Source organism: Salvelinus alpinus, chromosome 16 (genome assembly GCF_045679555.1).
Source record: "Salvelinus alpinus chromosome 16, SLU_Salpinus.1, whole genome shotgun sequence".
Taxonomy (NCBI): Eukaryota; Metazoa; Chordata; class Actinopteri; order Salmoniformes; family Salmonidae; genus Salvelinus; species Salvelinus alpinus.
Window position 1 is genome coordinate 12885099 of NC_092101.1, and position 16916 is coordinate 12902014.

The window sequence follows — 16916 nt, forward strand, 5'->3', positions numbered from 1 at the left end:
GAAAGGTGGAAAAAACGATTGGAACCATTTCTTTGTTTGACCACTAGGTTTTATTGGTATTATGACACCTCCACTGTGGGGCTCTATCCAGCAGACTAGGATACTCTTGGGCTCTCTCGACTGTCCCCATTCTGTCTGGTCCTCTGAGCCATCTGGATTGCGATCTATTTCATGTATTCCGCTGCTTGGTTTTCCGGCCGGATGTTGTTCTTCACTCGGTCATCTGGGCTGCCCTCACGTTTGACAGTGTATTGAGCACAAACTATTCAATTAATTCTAAATTAAATTCATTGTGCAATAGGGTTTGATTAGTTCTCTCAAATGAGTTTTTTTTTCTCAAATGTTTTTTTTTTCCTCGGGTTGAGATCTCTCAGACCTCTCATTGTTTGGATTTGAAAATCCAACCATTGTTATAGAAGGGGGCTGAGTGTGGCTGTTGGTGTTTGTGTGAGAAAGACACAGTGGAGAGCCAATCAGTAAAAGCACAGCTCCCTTCATTATTGACGCATCGTGCCGACAACATCAAAGAGCCATTCCAGACTGAGGTCAGGAGGACTTAGAGAGTTAGGTGTTAGCCAAACTAATGACTAACTGCAATGGAAAATAAATTGTTTGTCTGCTTTACCACAGATTGCTCAGGACTTCTCCGTTTTAAACCCAGACTGCTCGGGGAAACTCACTGAGAACTGGATTGCGGTCTTAAAGGACAAAAAAAACTTTGCTTCGCCAGCTGAGAGAAGCACGCCCAAGATTTTCTCTTTGAATTGCAGGTATAGTTTGAAATAGCCCTGCTGGTGGAACCTCATATGCTCATTAATTTTTAGTCTGAAACAATATTCACTAAACATTCTTCTCTCCAGATACACAAGGTGACATCGCTTTAAGACTTTTGACAATGGTCCTCCCAACACCAGTCTACAAGATTGGCAGGATGAATTCTGACCCAGCTTCCAAAAGTCCAGAAAGTTCTTAATTGACTTGCAGCCTGTACTTTTTTAAATCGTTGATAGGCATATGGAGATTGTTGGAGAAATTAGATGATAGCATTTGTAAACCTTGAATGACAGGAACAGCATACCAAAATCGGTGAACTGCACACTCTAAGACATTGTGTAAATGAGCCTCAGCCCCAAATGAATGGAAAATGTAGGCATCACATTAGGATTGGGTGTTTATATTGATGTGTAAATGGTTATATAGTAGACAAAATAAATTGTGTGATGGCATTGTCCGTGTGCCTCCATGATTTGTAAAAGTCCTCATTCTAAAGTCGAATGATTTCTATCTGACAGGTTGGGACCAACATGGCGGTGACCGAAACCCTATCCATTTATGTTGGCTCTTGGGGACTGCTCACAGGTGTTTACGGTCATTAGTGGACAGGCATTGGAGCAAGGGACATTGCTTGGGGCACTGGATTTTTTTGCCTATGGAACATTTCTGAGATTTTATTTAGACTCATGAAACATGGGACCAACACTTTACATGTTGCATCTATATTTTTGTTCAGTGCTCTGGCACTGTCTGAGAGACATACAGTTGAAGTCGGAAGTTTACATACACCTTAGCCAAATACATTTAAACTCAGTTTCACAATTCTTAACATTTAATCCTAGTAAATATTCCCTGTTTTAGTTCAGTTAGGATCACCACTTTATTTTAAGAGTGTGAAATGTCAGAATAATAGTGGAGAGAATGATTTATTTCAGCTTTTATTTCTTTCATCACATTCCCAGTAGGTCAGAAGTTTACATACACTCAATTAGTATTTGGTAGCATTGCCATTAAATTGTTTAACTTGGGTCAAACGTTTCGGGTAGCCTTCCACAAGCTTCCCACAATAAGTTGAATTTTGGCCCATTCCTCCAGATAGAGCTGGTGTAACTGAGTCAGCTTTGTTGGCCTCCTTGCTCTCACACTCTTTTTCAGTTCTGTCCACAAATGTTCTATAGTATTGAGGTCAGGGCTTTGTGATGGCCACTCCAATACCTTGACTTTGTTGTCCTTAAGCCATTTTGCCACAACTTTGGAAGTATGCTTGGGGTCATTGTCCATTTTGGAACACCCATTTGCGACCAAGCTTTAACTTCCTGACTGATGTCTTGAGATGTTGCTTCAATATATCCACATCATTGTCCTTCCTCATGATGCCATCTATTTTGTGAAGTGCACCAGTCCCTCCTGCAGCAAAGCACCCCCACAACATGATGCTGCCACTCCGTGCTTCCTGGTTGAGAAGGTGTTCTTCAGCTTGCAAGCATCCCCCTTTTATGGCCAAACAGTTCTATTTTTGTTTCATCAGACCAGAGGACATTTCTCCAAAAAGTACGGTCTTTTGTCCCCATGTACAGTTGCAAACCGTAGTATGGCTTTTTTATCCTGGTTTTGAAGCAGTGGCTTCTTCCTTGCTGAGGGGCCTTTCAGGTTATGTCGGTATAGGACTAGTTTTACTGTGGATATAGATACTTTTGTATCTGTTTCCTCCAGCATCTTCACAAGGTCCTTTGCTGTTGTTCTGGGATTGATTGACACTTTACACACCAAAGTACGTTCATCTCTAGTAGACAGGACGCGTCTCCTTCCTGAGAGGTATGACGGCTGCATGGTCCCATGGTGTTTATTCTTGCGTACTATTGTTTGTACAGACGAACGTGGTACCTTCAGGCGTTTGGAAATTGCTCCCAAGGATGAACCAGACTTGTGGAGGTCTACAATTTTTTTTCTGAGGTCTTGGCTGATTTCTTTTGATTTTCCCTTGATGTCAATTGAAGAGGCACTGAGTTTGAAGGTAGGCCTTGAAATGCATCCACAGGTACACCTCCAATTGACTCAAATGATGTAAATTAGCCTATCAGAAGCTTCTAAAGCCATGACATCATTATCTGGAATTTTACAAGCTGTTTAAAGGCACAGTCAATTTAGTGTATGTAAACTTCTGACCCACTGGAATTGTGATACAGTGAATTATAAGTGAAATAATCTGTCTGTAAACAATTGTTGGCAAAATTACTTGTGTCATGCACAAAGTAGATGTCCTAACCGACTTGCCAAAACTATAGTTTTTTAACAAGAAATTTGTGGAGTGGTTGAAAAACGAGTTTTAATGACTCCAACCTAAGTGTATGTAAACTTCCGACTTCAACTGTATCTGTGTTAATACCACTTACGACAGTGTCACACGCTCTCATGCTTTGTTTTTATCAGATTGCAGTCTGAGTGTGAACATCAAGTTCAGCTGAGGCTTTAGTCTGATGTTTGGACTGTTGGGTTCATGAAATAATATAAATCCATTTTAAGATTTCATAAGATAGGATTGATTATTATCTTATGAAATAACACAAACAATATGGATTTGTTTCGGGGTGCCATTTAATTTTTTTTATATATTCTTGTACGTTGTGGACAATTGTCTGACGTGATGTATGTTCTGAAATGCAGGCAATACAAATTAATTATTTGAAATACAACATTTGATCTTGATTGTGTGTAGGAAAAGGAAGAGGATGGGATGGTAGGGCAGACAAAAATATACAGTTGAAGTCGGAAGTTTACATACACTTAGGTTGGAGTCATTAAAACTTGTTTTAGAGTTTTGCAGTGTTGCAAAGAAAAAGCCATATCTTAGACTGGCCAATAAAAATAAAATATTAAGATGGGCAAAAAAACACAGACACTGGACAGAGGAACTCTGCCTAGAAGGCCAGCATCCCAGAGTCGCCTCTTCACTGTTGACGTTCAGACTGGTGTTTTGCGGGTCCTATTTCATGAAGCTGCCAGTTGAGGACTTGTGAGGCGTCTGTTTCTCAAACTAGACACTAATGTACTTGTCCTCTTGCTCAGTTGTGCACCAGGGCCTCCCATTCCTATTTCTAGTCTGGTTAGAGCCAGTTTGAGCTGTTTTGTGAAGGGAGTAGTACACAGCGTTGTACGAGATCTTCAGTTTCTTGGCAATTTCTCGCATGGAATAGCCTTCATTTCTCAGAAGAAGAATAGGCTGACGAGTTTCAGAAGAAAGTGCTGTTTTTCATTTCTATTCATTTTAATTGCAACCAATCTCAACTTCTCAAAGCAAGAATATACTGAATTAGACATATCTATGTATTTCCCCTCCTTATGTTCGTATTTTGCAACCACAGGCTCAAAATAACACCAGGTAAAAATATATCCAGATGGCGCAGTAGAAATGGAATAGTATATTCTGGCAGGCTACTTCACACCAGCCAATTTAACCCGTGCACTGTTTAGCACAGGAGGTTGGTGGTACCTTAATTGGGGAGGAGGGGCTCATAGTATTGGCTGGAACGGAATAAATGGAATTGTATCGAACTCATCAAACACATATTAAATATGAATTACCGCTTTAAAGCTGCAATATGTAACTTTTTGGACAACCCCCCCCCCCCCCCCCAAAAAAAAAAATCTAAATGGGTACACCACAAACTCACACAGATGGCTTGACTTCACTTTAAAACCCTTCATTGATGGGAAACTAGATGAATGCCAGGCTTAAGGCAGTTTACCATACAGGCCTCAGGTGTTAACAACAAGGCAGGAATCAATACTCGTCCGGTCTCTGAATTCTCACTCCTTAGAACACAAGGAGACCAGTCAATCATGGTTTGGGTTAGTGCACTCAATAATTAGGAAATGTATGTATTGAGCTGAGTCCACTTTGTCACTCTGGTAATTGTGTTTTTGGCATTGGGTGAAGATGTGTTCATGTGTGAGGCTTTTTGTGTTGAACTTATGTCACACTTTTGAAATGGTCTGACACATCACATCAACTCATTCTCTGAGCCTTGTTGTCCCACATGTATACACAGAGGCCTGTTACATTCACTGGTTCCAGTTGAGTTGATACATTTAACACTTGCAGTTATTGCCCTGTTGTGAGAATCCATTGTTTAGTGTCTGAGTGTCGTCATGCTATTTGTCAGGACGCTGTAACCTAGCTGCAGTGGATCTTACATTGAGAATTGTATTACTTTGTGGTCCAAAGAAATTACATTTTAGCTTTTCATGAGTTTTAGCTTCTCATAAATGCAACAACATTGTGATATCCTGGACAAGGTATTAATTCTGTCTCAAGTTTTCCCGCCAGATGTAGATGTTCATATAGTTCCCAAATTCCCTTGATATTTTACTCAACAATAAAATAAAAAATCTAAGTGATTGCTTTTCCTGAAACTTAGCTAAATAATATCCCTTGCGTACAGAAATGTCAATAGAAATATGTCAAAAATCCTTTCTAAAACGATTATATAATTGATCAGAATACCTGTCCTCTGATAGTATTTTGTTTCCTCCACAGAGTCTGAGGGACTCTCTACCCACGACCAACCTCAGCTATGCAGTGCGGCGGCGTTTCTCGGGGACAATACTGCTGCCCCCACTGTCTCGGCGCCACTCCACCCACACCCAGGACCACCGCAGGCTGCTGGACCTGGAGGCCCTCTACAGGAATGCCCTTGCCAGCGTGGCTGCCACGAGCCTGGAGACCATCAACAACTCCAAGTCAGTGGAGCAGCTTGTTACTCTTTCAACTATGTCTCTGTAATGCTCTGTCTGTTTCCATCTCTTTGTTTTTCGTTCTCTCTCATTTCATGAGAAACACTCGCTCTGTCGAGAGCTGCCTCTCTTTATTTCTCACTCTGTCACTCGAGTACTCACAATCTCAGGGTTGGGTAGTTTACTTTCTAAATGTAATCCGTTAATTACTAGTTACCTGTCCAGAATTGTAATCAGTAATGTAACTTTTTGATTTTCAAACTCTGTATTGTAATTAGCTTACTTTCAGTTACTTTTAGATTACTTTCCCCTTAAGAGTCATTAGAAGAAGACAAAAATTCATATTACCAATTGAGTGACATCTATTGCAGGATAAATCAATGTTAGAGTTTACTAGCCATAAATTGATGTTGCATTTTACTTTATGGGTTGGTTATGTAGGCTTCTACTACAGATAATAATATGAATTGTTATATATTTACAATTAAAGCAAAGTCTGTCAGATTTCCAGTCTTTCCAATTAATTTAATACCCCTTGATCTTCAAGAATAGGATTTGGAAGTATAGATTAGACAGATATTTCTACCTGGGCATAACCCCACAACTAAAGGACCTATTAGCCTACTTGTTTATGATTTAGTTGTCCAGGTGGTATAGGGCAGTGTGGAGTGCAATAGAGATTGCGTCACCTGTGGCTCTTGGATGATGGTGTTGATGTGAGCCATGACCAGCCTTTTAAAGCATCTCATGGCTACAGATGTGAGTGCTACGGGGCGATAGTCATTTAGACATTTTACGTTGGTGTACTGTTAATCCGTCGGAATGTTAACCTGTTTAAAGGTCTTACTCACATCGGCTATGGAGAGCGTGATCATACAGTCTTCTGGAACAGCTGTTGCTCTCATGCATGGTTCAGTGTTTGTGAGAATAGAAGACATTTAGCTCATCTGGTAGGCTCATATCACTTGGAAGCTCACGGCTGGCTTTCCGTTTGTAATCCATGGTAGTTTGCAAGCCCTCCCACATCCGACGAGCATCAGAGCCGTTGTAGTAGGATTCGATCTTAGTCCTGTTGACGCTTTGCCTGTTTGATGGTAGTAGCGGGATTTCTTATACGTGTACGGATGAGTGTCCTGCTCCTTGAAAGCAGCAGCTCTAGCTCAGTTCGGATGTTGCTTGTAATCCCTAGCTTCTGGTTGGGATATGTATGTACGATCACTGTGGGGACGAGGTCGTCGATGCACTTATTAATGAAGTCGTGACTGATGTGGTAAACGCCTCAATGCCATCGGATGAATCCCGGAACATATTTCAGTCTGTGCTAGCTTAGCATCCGCTTCATCAGACCACTTCTGTATTGAGCGGGTCACTGGTACTTCCTGTTTTGAGTTTTTGCTTGGAATCATGAAGGTAGAGTTATAGTCAGATCTGCCAAATGAAGGGTGAGGGAGAGCTTTGTATGCGTTTCTGTGGATTTCAGTTTCCCTGCATTAAAATCACTGGCCACTAGGAGCACTGCCTATGGATGAGCATTTTCTTGTTCGCTTATGGCCCTATACAGCTCGTTGAGTGTGGTCTAAGTGCCAGCATCAGTTTGTGGTGGTAAATAGACAGGTATGAAAAATATAGATGAAAACTCCTCTTGGTAAATACTGTGGTCTACAGCTTATCATGAGTTTTGTGTGTGTGTGTGTGTGTGTGTGTGTGTGTGTGTATATATACATACATATATACGGACTTGGGAGAAGCGACGGTCGAGAGCCATGCGTCCTCCGAAACAACCCTGCCAAAAGCCACACTGCTTCTTGACACACTGCTTGCTTAACCCGGAAGCCAGCCGCACCAATGTGTCGGAGGAATGTGTCAGCGTGCATGCGCCCGGCCCGCCACAAGGAGTCGCTAGAACGCGATGGGACAAGGACATCCCGGCCGGCCAAACCTTCCCCCAACCTGGACGACACTGGACCAATTGTGCGCCACCTCATGGGTCTCCCGGTCGCGGCCGCCTGTGACACAGCCCGGGATCAAATCCGGGTCTGTAGTGACACCTCTAGCACGGCAATGCAGTGCCTTAGACCGCTGTGTCACTCAGGAGGCCCATGCAGTATTTTAACACCGGTGAGGAGAACCTTGAGACTTCCTTAATATCAGAGGTTCTCCTCACCTGTGTTAAAATACTGCATGGGCCTCCTGAGTGACACAGCGGTCTAAGGCACCAGCTGTTGTTAACAAAGAGACACACACCTCCCCACTTGAGATTACCCGACACTGCCGTTGCATAGAAAAAACTGTTAGATGTTCAGTATATTATTCATGTCCTTGTTCAGCCATGACTCTGAGAAACGTAGGGTATTACAGTTCTTCAGGTCCCGTTGATAGGATAGTCTCGAACGGAGCTCGTTCAGTTTGTTCTCCAGTGATTTTTCTCCAATGATACATTTGCCAATAGAATGGAGGGTAGAGGCGGTTTATGTACTCACCAACGTATTTTCGTCAGGATGCGCGTGATCGGCCTCTCTTACTCCACCTTTTTCTTTTTCCGAGTCTCGGGGATTAGGGCCTGGTCCGGGCTGAGCGGTATGTCCTGTGCCTCCGACTCGTTGAAGCAAAAACCTTCATCCAAATCGAGCTGAGGGGTCGCTGTTCTGATGTGCAGACGCTCTTTTCGGTCATAGGAAACGATGGCGGAAACATCATCTACCATACAAAGTTAAGATCAGCGCAAAAAACCCCACAAAATAGCCCGTAAAATGGCTGCTATCCATTGCAGTGCCATTTTTTATGTTCTCATGGAATGGCATGCTTTGAGCACTACCGAAAAGTGCTATTTGCATGTGACAAAAGTATGCCATATGCTGTTGGTGACACTTTGATATCTCGATAATTTGTAGCTGTTTCAAGGGCGAATCCACAGTTGAAACAACAACAACAAAGCGAAAACCCGCCTCTGTTTTGGTAAAAAGCTGAGGGATGTTTCTGGAGAAATGTATCTAAGGTAATAGACAGAGCTATGGATGCAAGGACTGACCATCCATGATATCAAAATGATTGTTTTAACCATGTTTTGAGGCTATATACTGTTTGTTTACATTTACAATGTTTATTAACATTGGAGAAAAACAATCTTATATTTTGGTTTCTCATGTGGTGTGACAGTTGAATTAGTGAGGCATTGTTAAGTTCACTTCAACCATTATTGGGTTGAAATACACATATACATTTGTGAACAGCCATCCACAACAACAACAATCCGTAAGGCACAAATAGCTAAATGAGAGAGAAGCGGTGTGATTCACATCATTGCACTATGTAGATATCAATAATACATGATATCCGTATCACCCTTAGGCTACACCACCGCTGGTGTCCTTACCTCCAGGCATTTATTGAAGTTGAATAATCTTTGGATGCCGACAGCTGTCGCACCATTGAAAGATATAGCTTGAACTGTAGCCTAAAAAAGCCTATTCCTGCTTTTTTCCTGTGACCAATCAAACACGTGCTGTGTCATCATAGTGGTGTCCGACTTGTCAGACTCACTCCGTTACTCCCCGACCCTGCACAATCTCTCGTTTCTCTCCCTCTATGTGCTCAACAAGCCACGAGCGGTCCGCAGTGTGATTCATTGAGAAGGCTACTGTGTGATATTTATGTCTGCTGCAAGGGTTTGAATTTTCTCCACACTTCAGGAGAATGTTACAGTATGTCATGTCAGAAGGACAGACTGTCAACGGACTTTCTTTCAAAGCAGTCAAATTAGTTGGGATGGAAACTGCACTGCACCTGTGACATTTGGTTTTCAAATCAAGCTAATCTAGCCAAGGCTGACGGAAGCGGAGACTGACTAACTTTTGTGGATATGTGTGCGTGTGCTTGGACGTACAGGTAACTTCCAAAATAAAGGAAACCCCAATATAACGTGTCTTAATAGGGCATTGGGCCGCCGTAACAGCTTCAGTGCACCTTGGCATAGATTCTACAAGAGTCTGGTATTCTGTTGGAAGTCTATCTATGCGACACCATTCTTCCACAATAAATTCCATAATTTGGTGTTTTGTTGATAATTTGTTGCTGTTTCAGGCGCCACTCCAGAATCTCCCATAAGTGTTCAGTTGGGTTGAGATCTGGTGACTGAGACACACACATAAAAACACACCTTTTAAACCCCTATGCTCCTTTGAGACCCCTCTATCAAAGTCACTGAGATCTTCTTCTAGCCATGGTAGCCAAAATAATGGGCAACTGCTCATTTTATACATGAACCTAAGCATGATGTTAATTGCTTAATTAACTCAGGAACCACACCTGTGTGGAGGTATCTGCTTTAAATATACTTTGGATCCCTAATTTACTAAATTGTGTCCTTTATTTTGGCAGTTATCTGTATGTCTGTGTTTGTCCCAGTCTTTATGCACTCAGTCACACAGCGCCTTCCTATCACACCTCCCTGCCCCTATTTATCTTTGTGGCCCAGATTCAGCTCAGTCAATAATATAAAGGTGGAATCTCTCTAAGCCCAGAGGGGGTTAAGAAAAGCCTTATGTCTGACGGCTGCTTCCCGCATCTCCCTCTCCCAGCCTCAGGTCAACGGAGGTCACCTGCTTTATTGTGTCTGTGTTTGTTTCTCCACAAATTTCGTTATGTATCCTCTCTGAGCTGACGCCTCTACCGTCTGCTTCTCGGCATGGCAGGCCTCACAGAGGCCAGATGACAGGAAAGGAGGCAGGATTCTGTATGATGGGCTTTTGTTGTTGGTTGTTGCTGTGTTACAGGTATTAATGATTCTCCTTTCTCCTTATGAATTGACGGGTAATTACTGGAATGGCCCGGAAGAGGCAAGTGGGAGAAAGGTCAGAGAAGATATGGGGAAGGGGAGAGTCTTGCCTGGTTCTCTCGCTCTCTCCATGTCTGTTTGTCATGTCTTTCTCTCCATTTTTCTCCCTTTTTTTCTTTCTTCCTCTCTGCCCTCTCTGTTTTCTCTCGTTTTTTAGTTGTCTCACGTCTTTCCCTCTTCATATTGCTTGCGCTCTCTCTCCTATTCCAATAAGAGCCCATCATGTTTGCAAAGCCGGGAAAAGGGCACAGTGACATGCTCAGATCTAGAGAGAAAATGAATGGCCGAGTCCTCGGTAATTCATTTGAAAACTTTGTGCAATTATGCAGGGCTTTTTGGTACAGAATGTATTCAAAGGTCTATTACTGTCAAATAAAAATGACTGGATGTCAGGGCTATGTGGAGTGTATGGAGAGTGTTATTGCCTTTTAATGTTGAGCATCACATGGTATATACAGTGGGGAGAACAAGTATTTGATACACTGACGATTTTGCAGGTTTTCCAACTTACAAAGCATGTAGAGGTCTGTAATTTTTATCATAGGTACACTTCAACTGTGAGAGACGGAATCTAAAACAAAAATCCAGAAAATCACATTGTATGATTTTTAAGTAATTAATTTGCATTTTATTGCATGACATAAGTATTTGATACATCAGAAAAGCAGAACTTAATATTTGGTACAGAAACCTTTGTTTGCAATTACAAAGATCATACGTTTCCTGTAGTTATTGACCAGGTTTGCACACACTGCAGCAGGGATTTTGGCCCACTCCTCCATACAGACCTTCTCCAGATCCTTCAGGTTTCGGGGCTGTCGCTGGGCAATACGGACTTTCAGCTCCCTCCAAAGATTTTCTATTGGGTTCAGGTCTGGAGACTGGCTAGGCCACTCCAGGACCTTGAGATGCTTCTTACGGAGCCACTCCTTAGTTGCCCTGGCTGTGTGTTTCGGGTCGTTGTCATGCTGGAAGACCCAGCCACGACCTATCTTCAATGCTCTTACTGAGGGAAGGAGGTTGTTGGCCAAGATCTCGCGATGCATGGCCCCATCCATCCTCCCCTCAATACGGTGCAGTCATCCTGTCCCCTTTGCAGAAAAGCATCCCCAAAGAATGATGTTTCCACCTCCAAGCTTCACGGTTAGGATGGTGTTCTTGGGGTTGTACTAATCCTTCTTCTTCCTCCAAACACGGCGAGTGGAGTTTAGACCAAAAAGCTCTATTTTTGTCTCATCAGACCACATGACCTTCTCCAATTCCTCCTCTGGATCATCCAGATGGTCATTGGCAAACTTCAGACGGGCCTGGACATGCGCTGGCTTGAGCAGGGGGACCTTGCGTGCGCTGCAGGATTTTAATCCATGACGGCGTAGTGTGTTACTAATGGTTTTCTTTGAGACTGTGGTCCCAGCTCTCTTCAGGTCATTAACCAGGTCCTGCCGTGTAGTTCTGGGCTGATCCCTCACCTTCCTCATGATCATTGATGCCCCACGAGGTGAGATCTTGCATGGAGCCCCAGACCGAGGGTGATTGACCGTCATCTTGAACTTCTTCCATTTTCTAATAATTGCGCCAACAGTTGTTGCCTTCTCACCAAGCTGCTTACCTATTGTCCTGTAGCCCATCCCAGCCTTGTGCAGGTCTACAATTTTATCCCTGATGTCCTTACACAGCTCTCTGGTCTTGGCCATTGTGGAGAGGTTGGAGTCTGTTTGATTGAGTGGGTGGACAGGTGTATTTTATACAGGTAACGAGTTCAAACAGGTGCAGTTAATACAGGTAATGAGTGGAGAACAGGAGGGCTTCTTAAAGAAAAACTAACAGGTCTGTGAGAGCCGGAATTCTTACTGGTTGGTAGGTGATCAAATACTTATGTCATGCAATAAAATGCGAATTAATTACTTAAAAATCATACAATGTGATTTTCTGGATTTTTGTTTTAAATTCCGTCTCTCACAGTTGAAGTGTACCTATGATAAAAATTACAGACCTCTACATGCTTTGTAAGTAGGAAAACCTTCAAAATCGGCAGTGTATCAAATACTTGTTCTCCCCACTGTAAGTCTGTAGAGGGCTATATCAACTGAGTCATAGTTTATCAATACTAGAATACCATCTTATTCATAGCAGTGACCATAAACTGATAATGAGATGAAGAAACAATGTTGATATGTCACAGTCCAACGGTAGTATCATGGTGAAGGAAATGAAAGAGAACAAACTGGAACTGCAAGTGCAATTAATTGTATTCTATCTATCTTGGAGGGAAATGAAAGTTAAATAGAAGCTGTTCCTTTTTTATTGAAATCATTTACCAGCATTATAAAGAAACACATTTAATAGGAATGAACTGACTTTATTCAACTTTCCTTGCCCCCCTTGAGTGACTGAATATCTTTTGTAGTTTGTTTTTAACTGAACAAAATACGGAAATGATTTTGAGTGATATTTTTTTTTGAACATAATCCCTTCAATTGGATCACAGAAAACTGGGGGCAATTTTCACTTGAATGATTTGAACCCCATGAAGAAGCCAACTTGAAAGTGCCCAAAGTTGATAACATAACAAATCAATGTTTTATTTCACAGAAGGATTAGTAATTTCCTGAATTCCTAGTCAGTGTTGCTCACTCGGTGATGTAATGTGATGAATACCTCGCGTCAGTCGTGCTCGCTCAGTCCCAACGGTTGGCTGAACTGCTTCATAAGGCGCGCAGATGGGAGCCCAACAACACAAGCAGTGGAGTGAGTTCACCTATCGATAGATGCTCCTCTCACTCCGACGTCCTTCCGTTTGAAGAGGTTTCTGAAATGGGCAAAAAAGTTGTTTTCTTTTACTCGTTTATACGCACATGTAGGCTACATTGCGAGAGCGAGGATTGCAAAAAAAAATTTGCCAACCGATGAATCTTCATAGATTGAAAGGCAGCGATAGAAAAGAGTATCAAATGAATAGTTTGGTATAATATTTGAAGAGTTAATATTATTTGTTTGTGGCTTTTATATCCACTGGGGTTATGTCGGTATTGACGCAGAAGAACTTTCCTATCTGACGTTACCTCGTTTCAGCACCTCGTGTCGTGGACAGCGCAATGTGCCACCGCCTGTAGCACACATTGAAGTTTCATACGAAGAGGTAGCCTACTGATGTTGGAGGGAACAACCGAAAAGATGGAGTGCACAGGTCTAAGTAGAGAAAGTGCTGGTTCCGCCAAGGCACCCAAACACTTGTGGCGACAACCAAGAACTCACATCCGAATCAAGCAGCGTTTTCACTCCGACACAGAGCGTTACCTGACTCGCAACAGAACTATGGAGAAGGATCGCCCTGGGCTGAAAAAGCCACGATTGTCGTGGCCATCCGCATTTAAACGGTAATTGTAATGCGTCATTATTAATGGTGTTTTAAATAGCCTTACTAACCTCTTGATCTCTTTTTGCAACTGCCTTATTGTCACTTCCAAAGTTCATAATTAAATGAGAGGGATACAAGTGCTCAATTGACTGGCGGTGTCTCAGCAAGCTACTCCACTTAATTAGAATGTCAATATCCTCCCCACACTCTCCATTTTGTGTGAAGTAAAGTCAGTCAGGATGCACTGATTTAGCTCTTAACACAGAAAGGTATTGAGCTCATGCTGATTGAAGTGCGGGCATAATTCCAGAAAAAAAGGAACTACCTCTTTGACCAGACTGGGCTCATTGGACAGACGTTTGGTATTTCACGTAAATCCTTGCACCTCCAATAAGTGTGATATGTTACGTTTGGTATGGTTACCAAAGACAGGTTGCTGAAGGCAGAAATGATTGGAGGGAGGTTGGTCAGCGGAGGATGGGTGGGTGTCAGCGGAGGCTGGTGGGAGGAGCTATAGGAGGATGGGCTCATTGTAATGGCTGGAATGGAATAAATGGAACGGTATCATATGGAAACAACATGTTTGACTCCATTCCATTGATTCCATTCGGGCCATTACAATGAGCCCGTCCTCCTATAGCTCCTCCCACCAGCCTCCACTGGTGGGCGTGTACCCAAGGCCCCAGGGTTCTGGTCTAGAAGCACACTTTCCACTGTGCTCAGAGGACACTTTCGGTATTGCAGTTTAGTCGAGCCGAAAATACAATTCCCATAGACTGCCCCATAGAGAAGTCCCAATTCAAAAATTCAAAGAAATACAGTTTTTTTCATCACTTTGTGGCAAAAAAATATTCATTTACTTATTCAAGTAATTGCCTTTGATACCGATTTGTATTCCGTCACTCACAGAGGAAAATATGGACATTTTATATTCATCCAATGTCTGTCATGTTTCTGACGTGATGACGTCGTCGTTGCTCGCACTGCTTCAGTGTGCACTGAGTGCTAGTGTGCAGGCGTTATCGGCTCTGTAAAGCAGATGGCAACCAGCATGACACGGCATATGCGAATGTGAGTAGATTATGTTAAAGACAATGGTCTGCCATCTTGGAAGCTGTCTCCAGTTCATATGTACCTCAGTGCTTAACAGTCTAGAAATCCAAAGGTTGTGTGTTCTAGTCACATCTGGGCCAACTGTAGCATTTTAGCTACCCCTTAACCCAACCCTTTTTCTAACCTTAACCAAATTCACCTAACCTTTTACATAAATTATCCAAACTTTTGTTGTTAGTTCTCCTAACCACCAACGTAAATTCAAATTATCCCTGTAATTATCTTTTGCTGTTATGATGCAACAAAAGAGCCTTTTATTTTTTCATTACTTAATTTTGCACGCAGACACGCACACAAACACACACTGGGTTGCTGAGCAGTTCCCCTGGAAAGACAGTGTGGCTAGGGGTAGTTTGTGCTAGAACAGCATTGGCCTACTAAAGTGAGAGGATATTGCAAAGGGACCTTCCCTGTCTCTGTGGTCTATGAGGTCATCTCAGTCTGCAGTCTAAGTTTGATCATGGGGGAAATGTTTATTGTTGTTTGGTTGCTTTTCATTAACTGTCTGTAGATATTGGACTAACCAGCGTGAGAGGGTGTTGTGTTGTGGCTGAATCCCTTTCTTCTTCAAGGCATATGTAGTCTAACATTACATGGTCACGTTAAAATATGATCAGACATTCATTAAAATCATTGACATCATCAATTTACATCGGATTGAAGTGACACCTTCAACCCATTCAGCTGTGATTTCCTGTGATCTTTGTGACCCTGGATTTTTGGGCTGGAAACATTTTGTACTGGGGTCAGTAATGGTTCATGACTGGGGCCTACCATTATAGCATCGCAGTGTTTCACGTCACATTTCACCTCAGTTATCCACTCTGGAAGCCCACCGCCATGAAAGCTGCCTACTGACTGCCGCTGACTGTTTGGCATTGAGGATAGTATGGCATTGAAATCACTGCAGGCTTCAGGTAGGAGTAGAGACGTGACTCACTCCCTGCATTCTGCCTCCCCGGCGCCTCGTATTTATGTATGAATGAATGCAGCTCTCCTCTATTGTCTCATGACATTTTTATCCCACACTGATGACTCAGTTCACATGGGCAAGGTAGAGAGAGATGAACGGACTGCTCCGTGGCTGAGGTGTGAGGGATGCTCCTGACTTTGCTGATGAGAACTGTGTTGTTTGTTTATGGTTCTGATTAGATAAGGCCCTAAGAACAGCATTTGTTTGAGGGTTGAGTTGTGTTGACAAAATGGCGCAAATCCTCAAATGTTCCTGAATGTAGCCTACTTCTTGCTGTCTACCCAAGCCGCTTGCCGGTGTCTCCATGCCGTTCACATGTTGGCCGTGAGGAAACGGAGCCTTTAATAAAGGTCTGTGTTCGTGCTGCTGAGCTGAGCCAGGCCGGCTGCCTGTGGGCCGCCCCAGACGCTGCCTTTCTGTCAGTGCTCCCCAGCTGGGCTGTATGAGGTCATGCTTCTGGGAAGAGTGACCCATATGTGTTCAGTGCTGCTGCCGTTTTACTCAGACGCTCTGTTTGCTTTTAAAGCACGTTTAACACTGAGACAGTGGAAGGATTAGCCATTCCATGGACGATGTTGACATGGCACCCATCTGTTTTCGAGTGATAATGGCTAAAGGTCTGTGTTGGAAAGGGGTTAACAAGCCCCAGTTTTAAATCTACTGGTTTATGATAAAACTAGCCAATGTTAACATTGAGCATAGAAACGGTTTCAGTATGCAGGATTTGTGTTATATTCGAGAATTTATAAAAGCTTATGGGTGCTATGTTCTAATAGGGTGACCTGCAAATGCCAGCCATTGCATTACTGATTTGAATGTCCTGGTACATAGGGCTGGGAATTGCCAGTCACCTCACGGTATGTATTTTGATTCTCATGATTCTATATATATTGCGATTTGACCCTGCGATTTTATTGTGATTTGATGTTCCCGAACATATTGCTCACTATACTGTATGTCTGCTGCAGAGAGACTAGAGAGAGCATGATACAATTAGTTTTGATCAGTCAGGGAAATAAATGTGCTGAAAACATGTTGGCTCACTATTTACAAAGAAGATGGAGAACAAGCTATAGGATGAAAAATGCTGCTGTTATGGAGTTTATTTATTAGTACAAATCGATACTTTG

At 42.7% G+C, this 16916-nt stretch overlaps 1 protein-coding gene across 3 annotated transcripts in view; it reads left to right on the forward strand.

Annotated features, from left to right (window-relative positions):
• Positions 1-16916, forward strand: part of LOC139540837 (3',5'-cyclic-AMP phosphodiesterase 4C-like) — a 177824-nt gene that overhangs the window by 41426 nt on the left and 119482 nt on the right. The window contains exon 4 of one of the 3 annotated variants that reach the window (XM_071344835.1): positions 5312-5514. In XM_071344835.1, the coding sequence (XP_071200936.1) occupies positions 5312-5514 (203 nt within the window). Of the gene's footprint in view, positions 1-5311; positions 5515-13071; positions 13720-16916 lie in introns of those variants that run through there. The other 2 variants (XM_071344833.1, XM_071344836.1) reach the window with 2 other exon arrangements.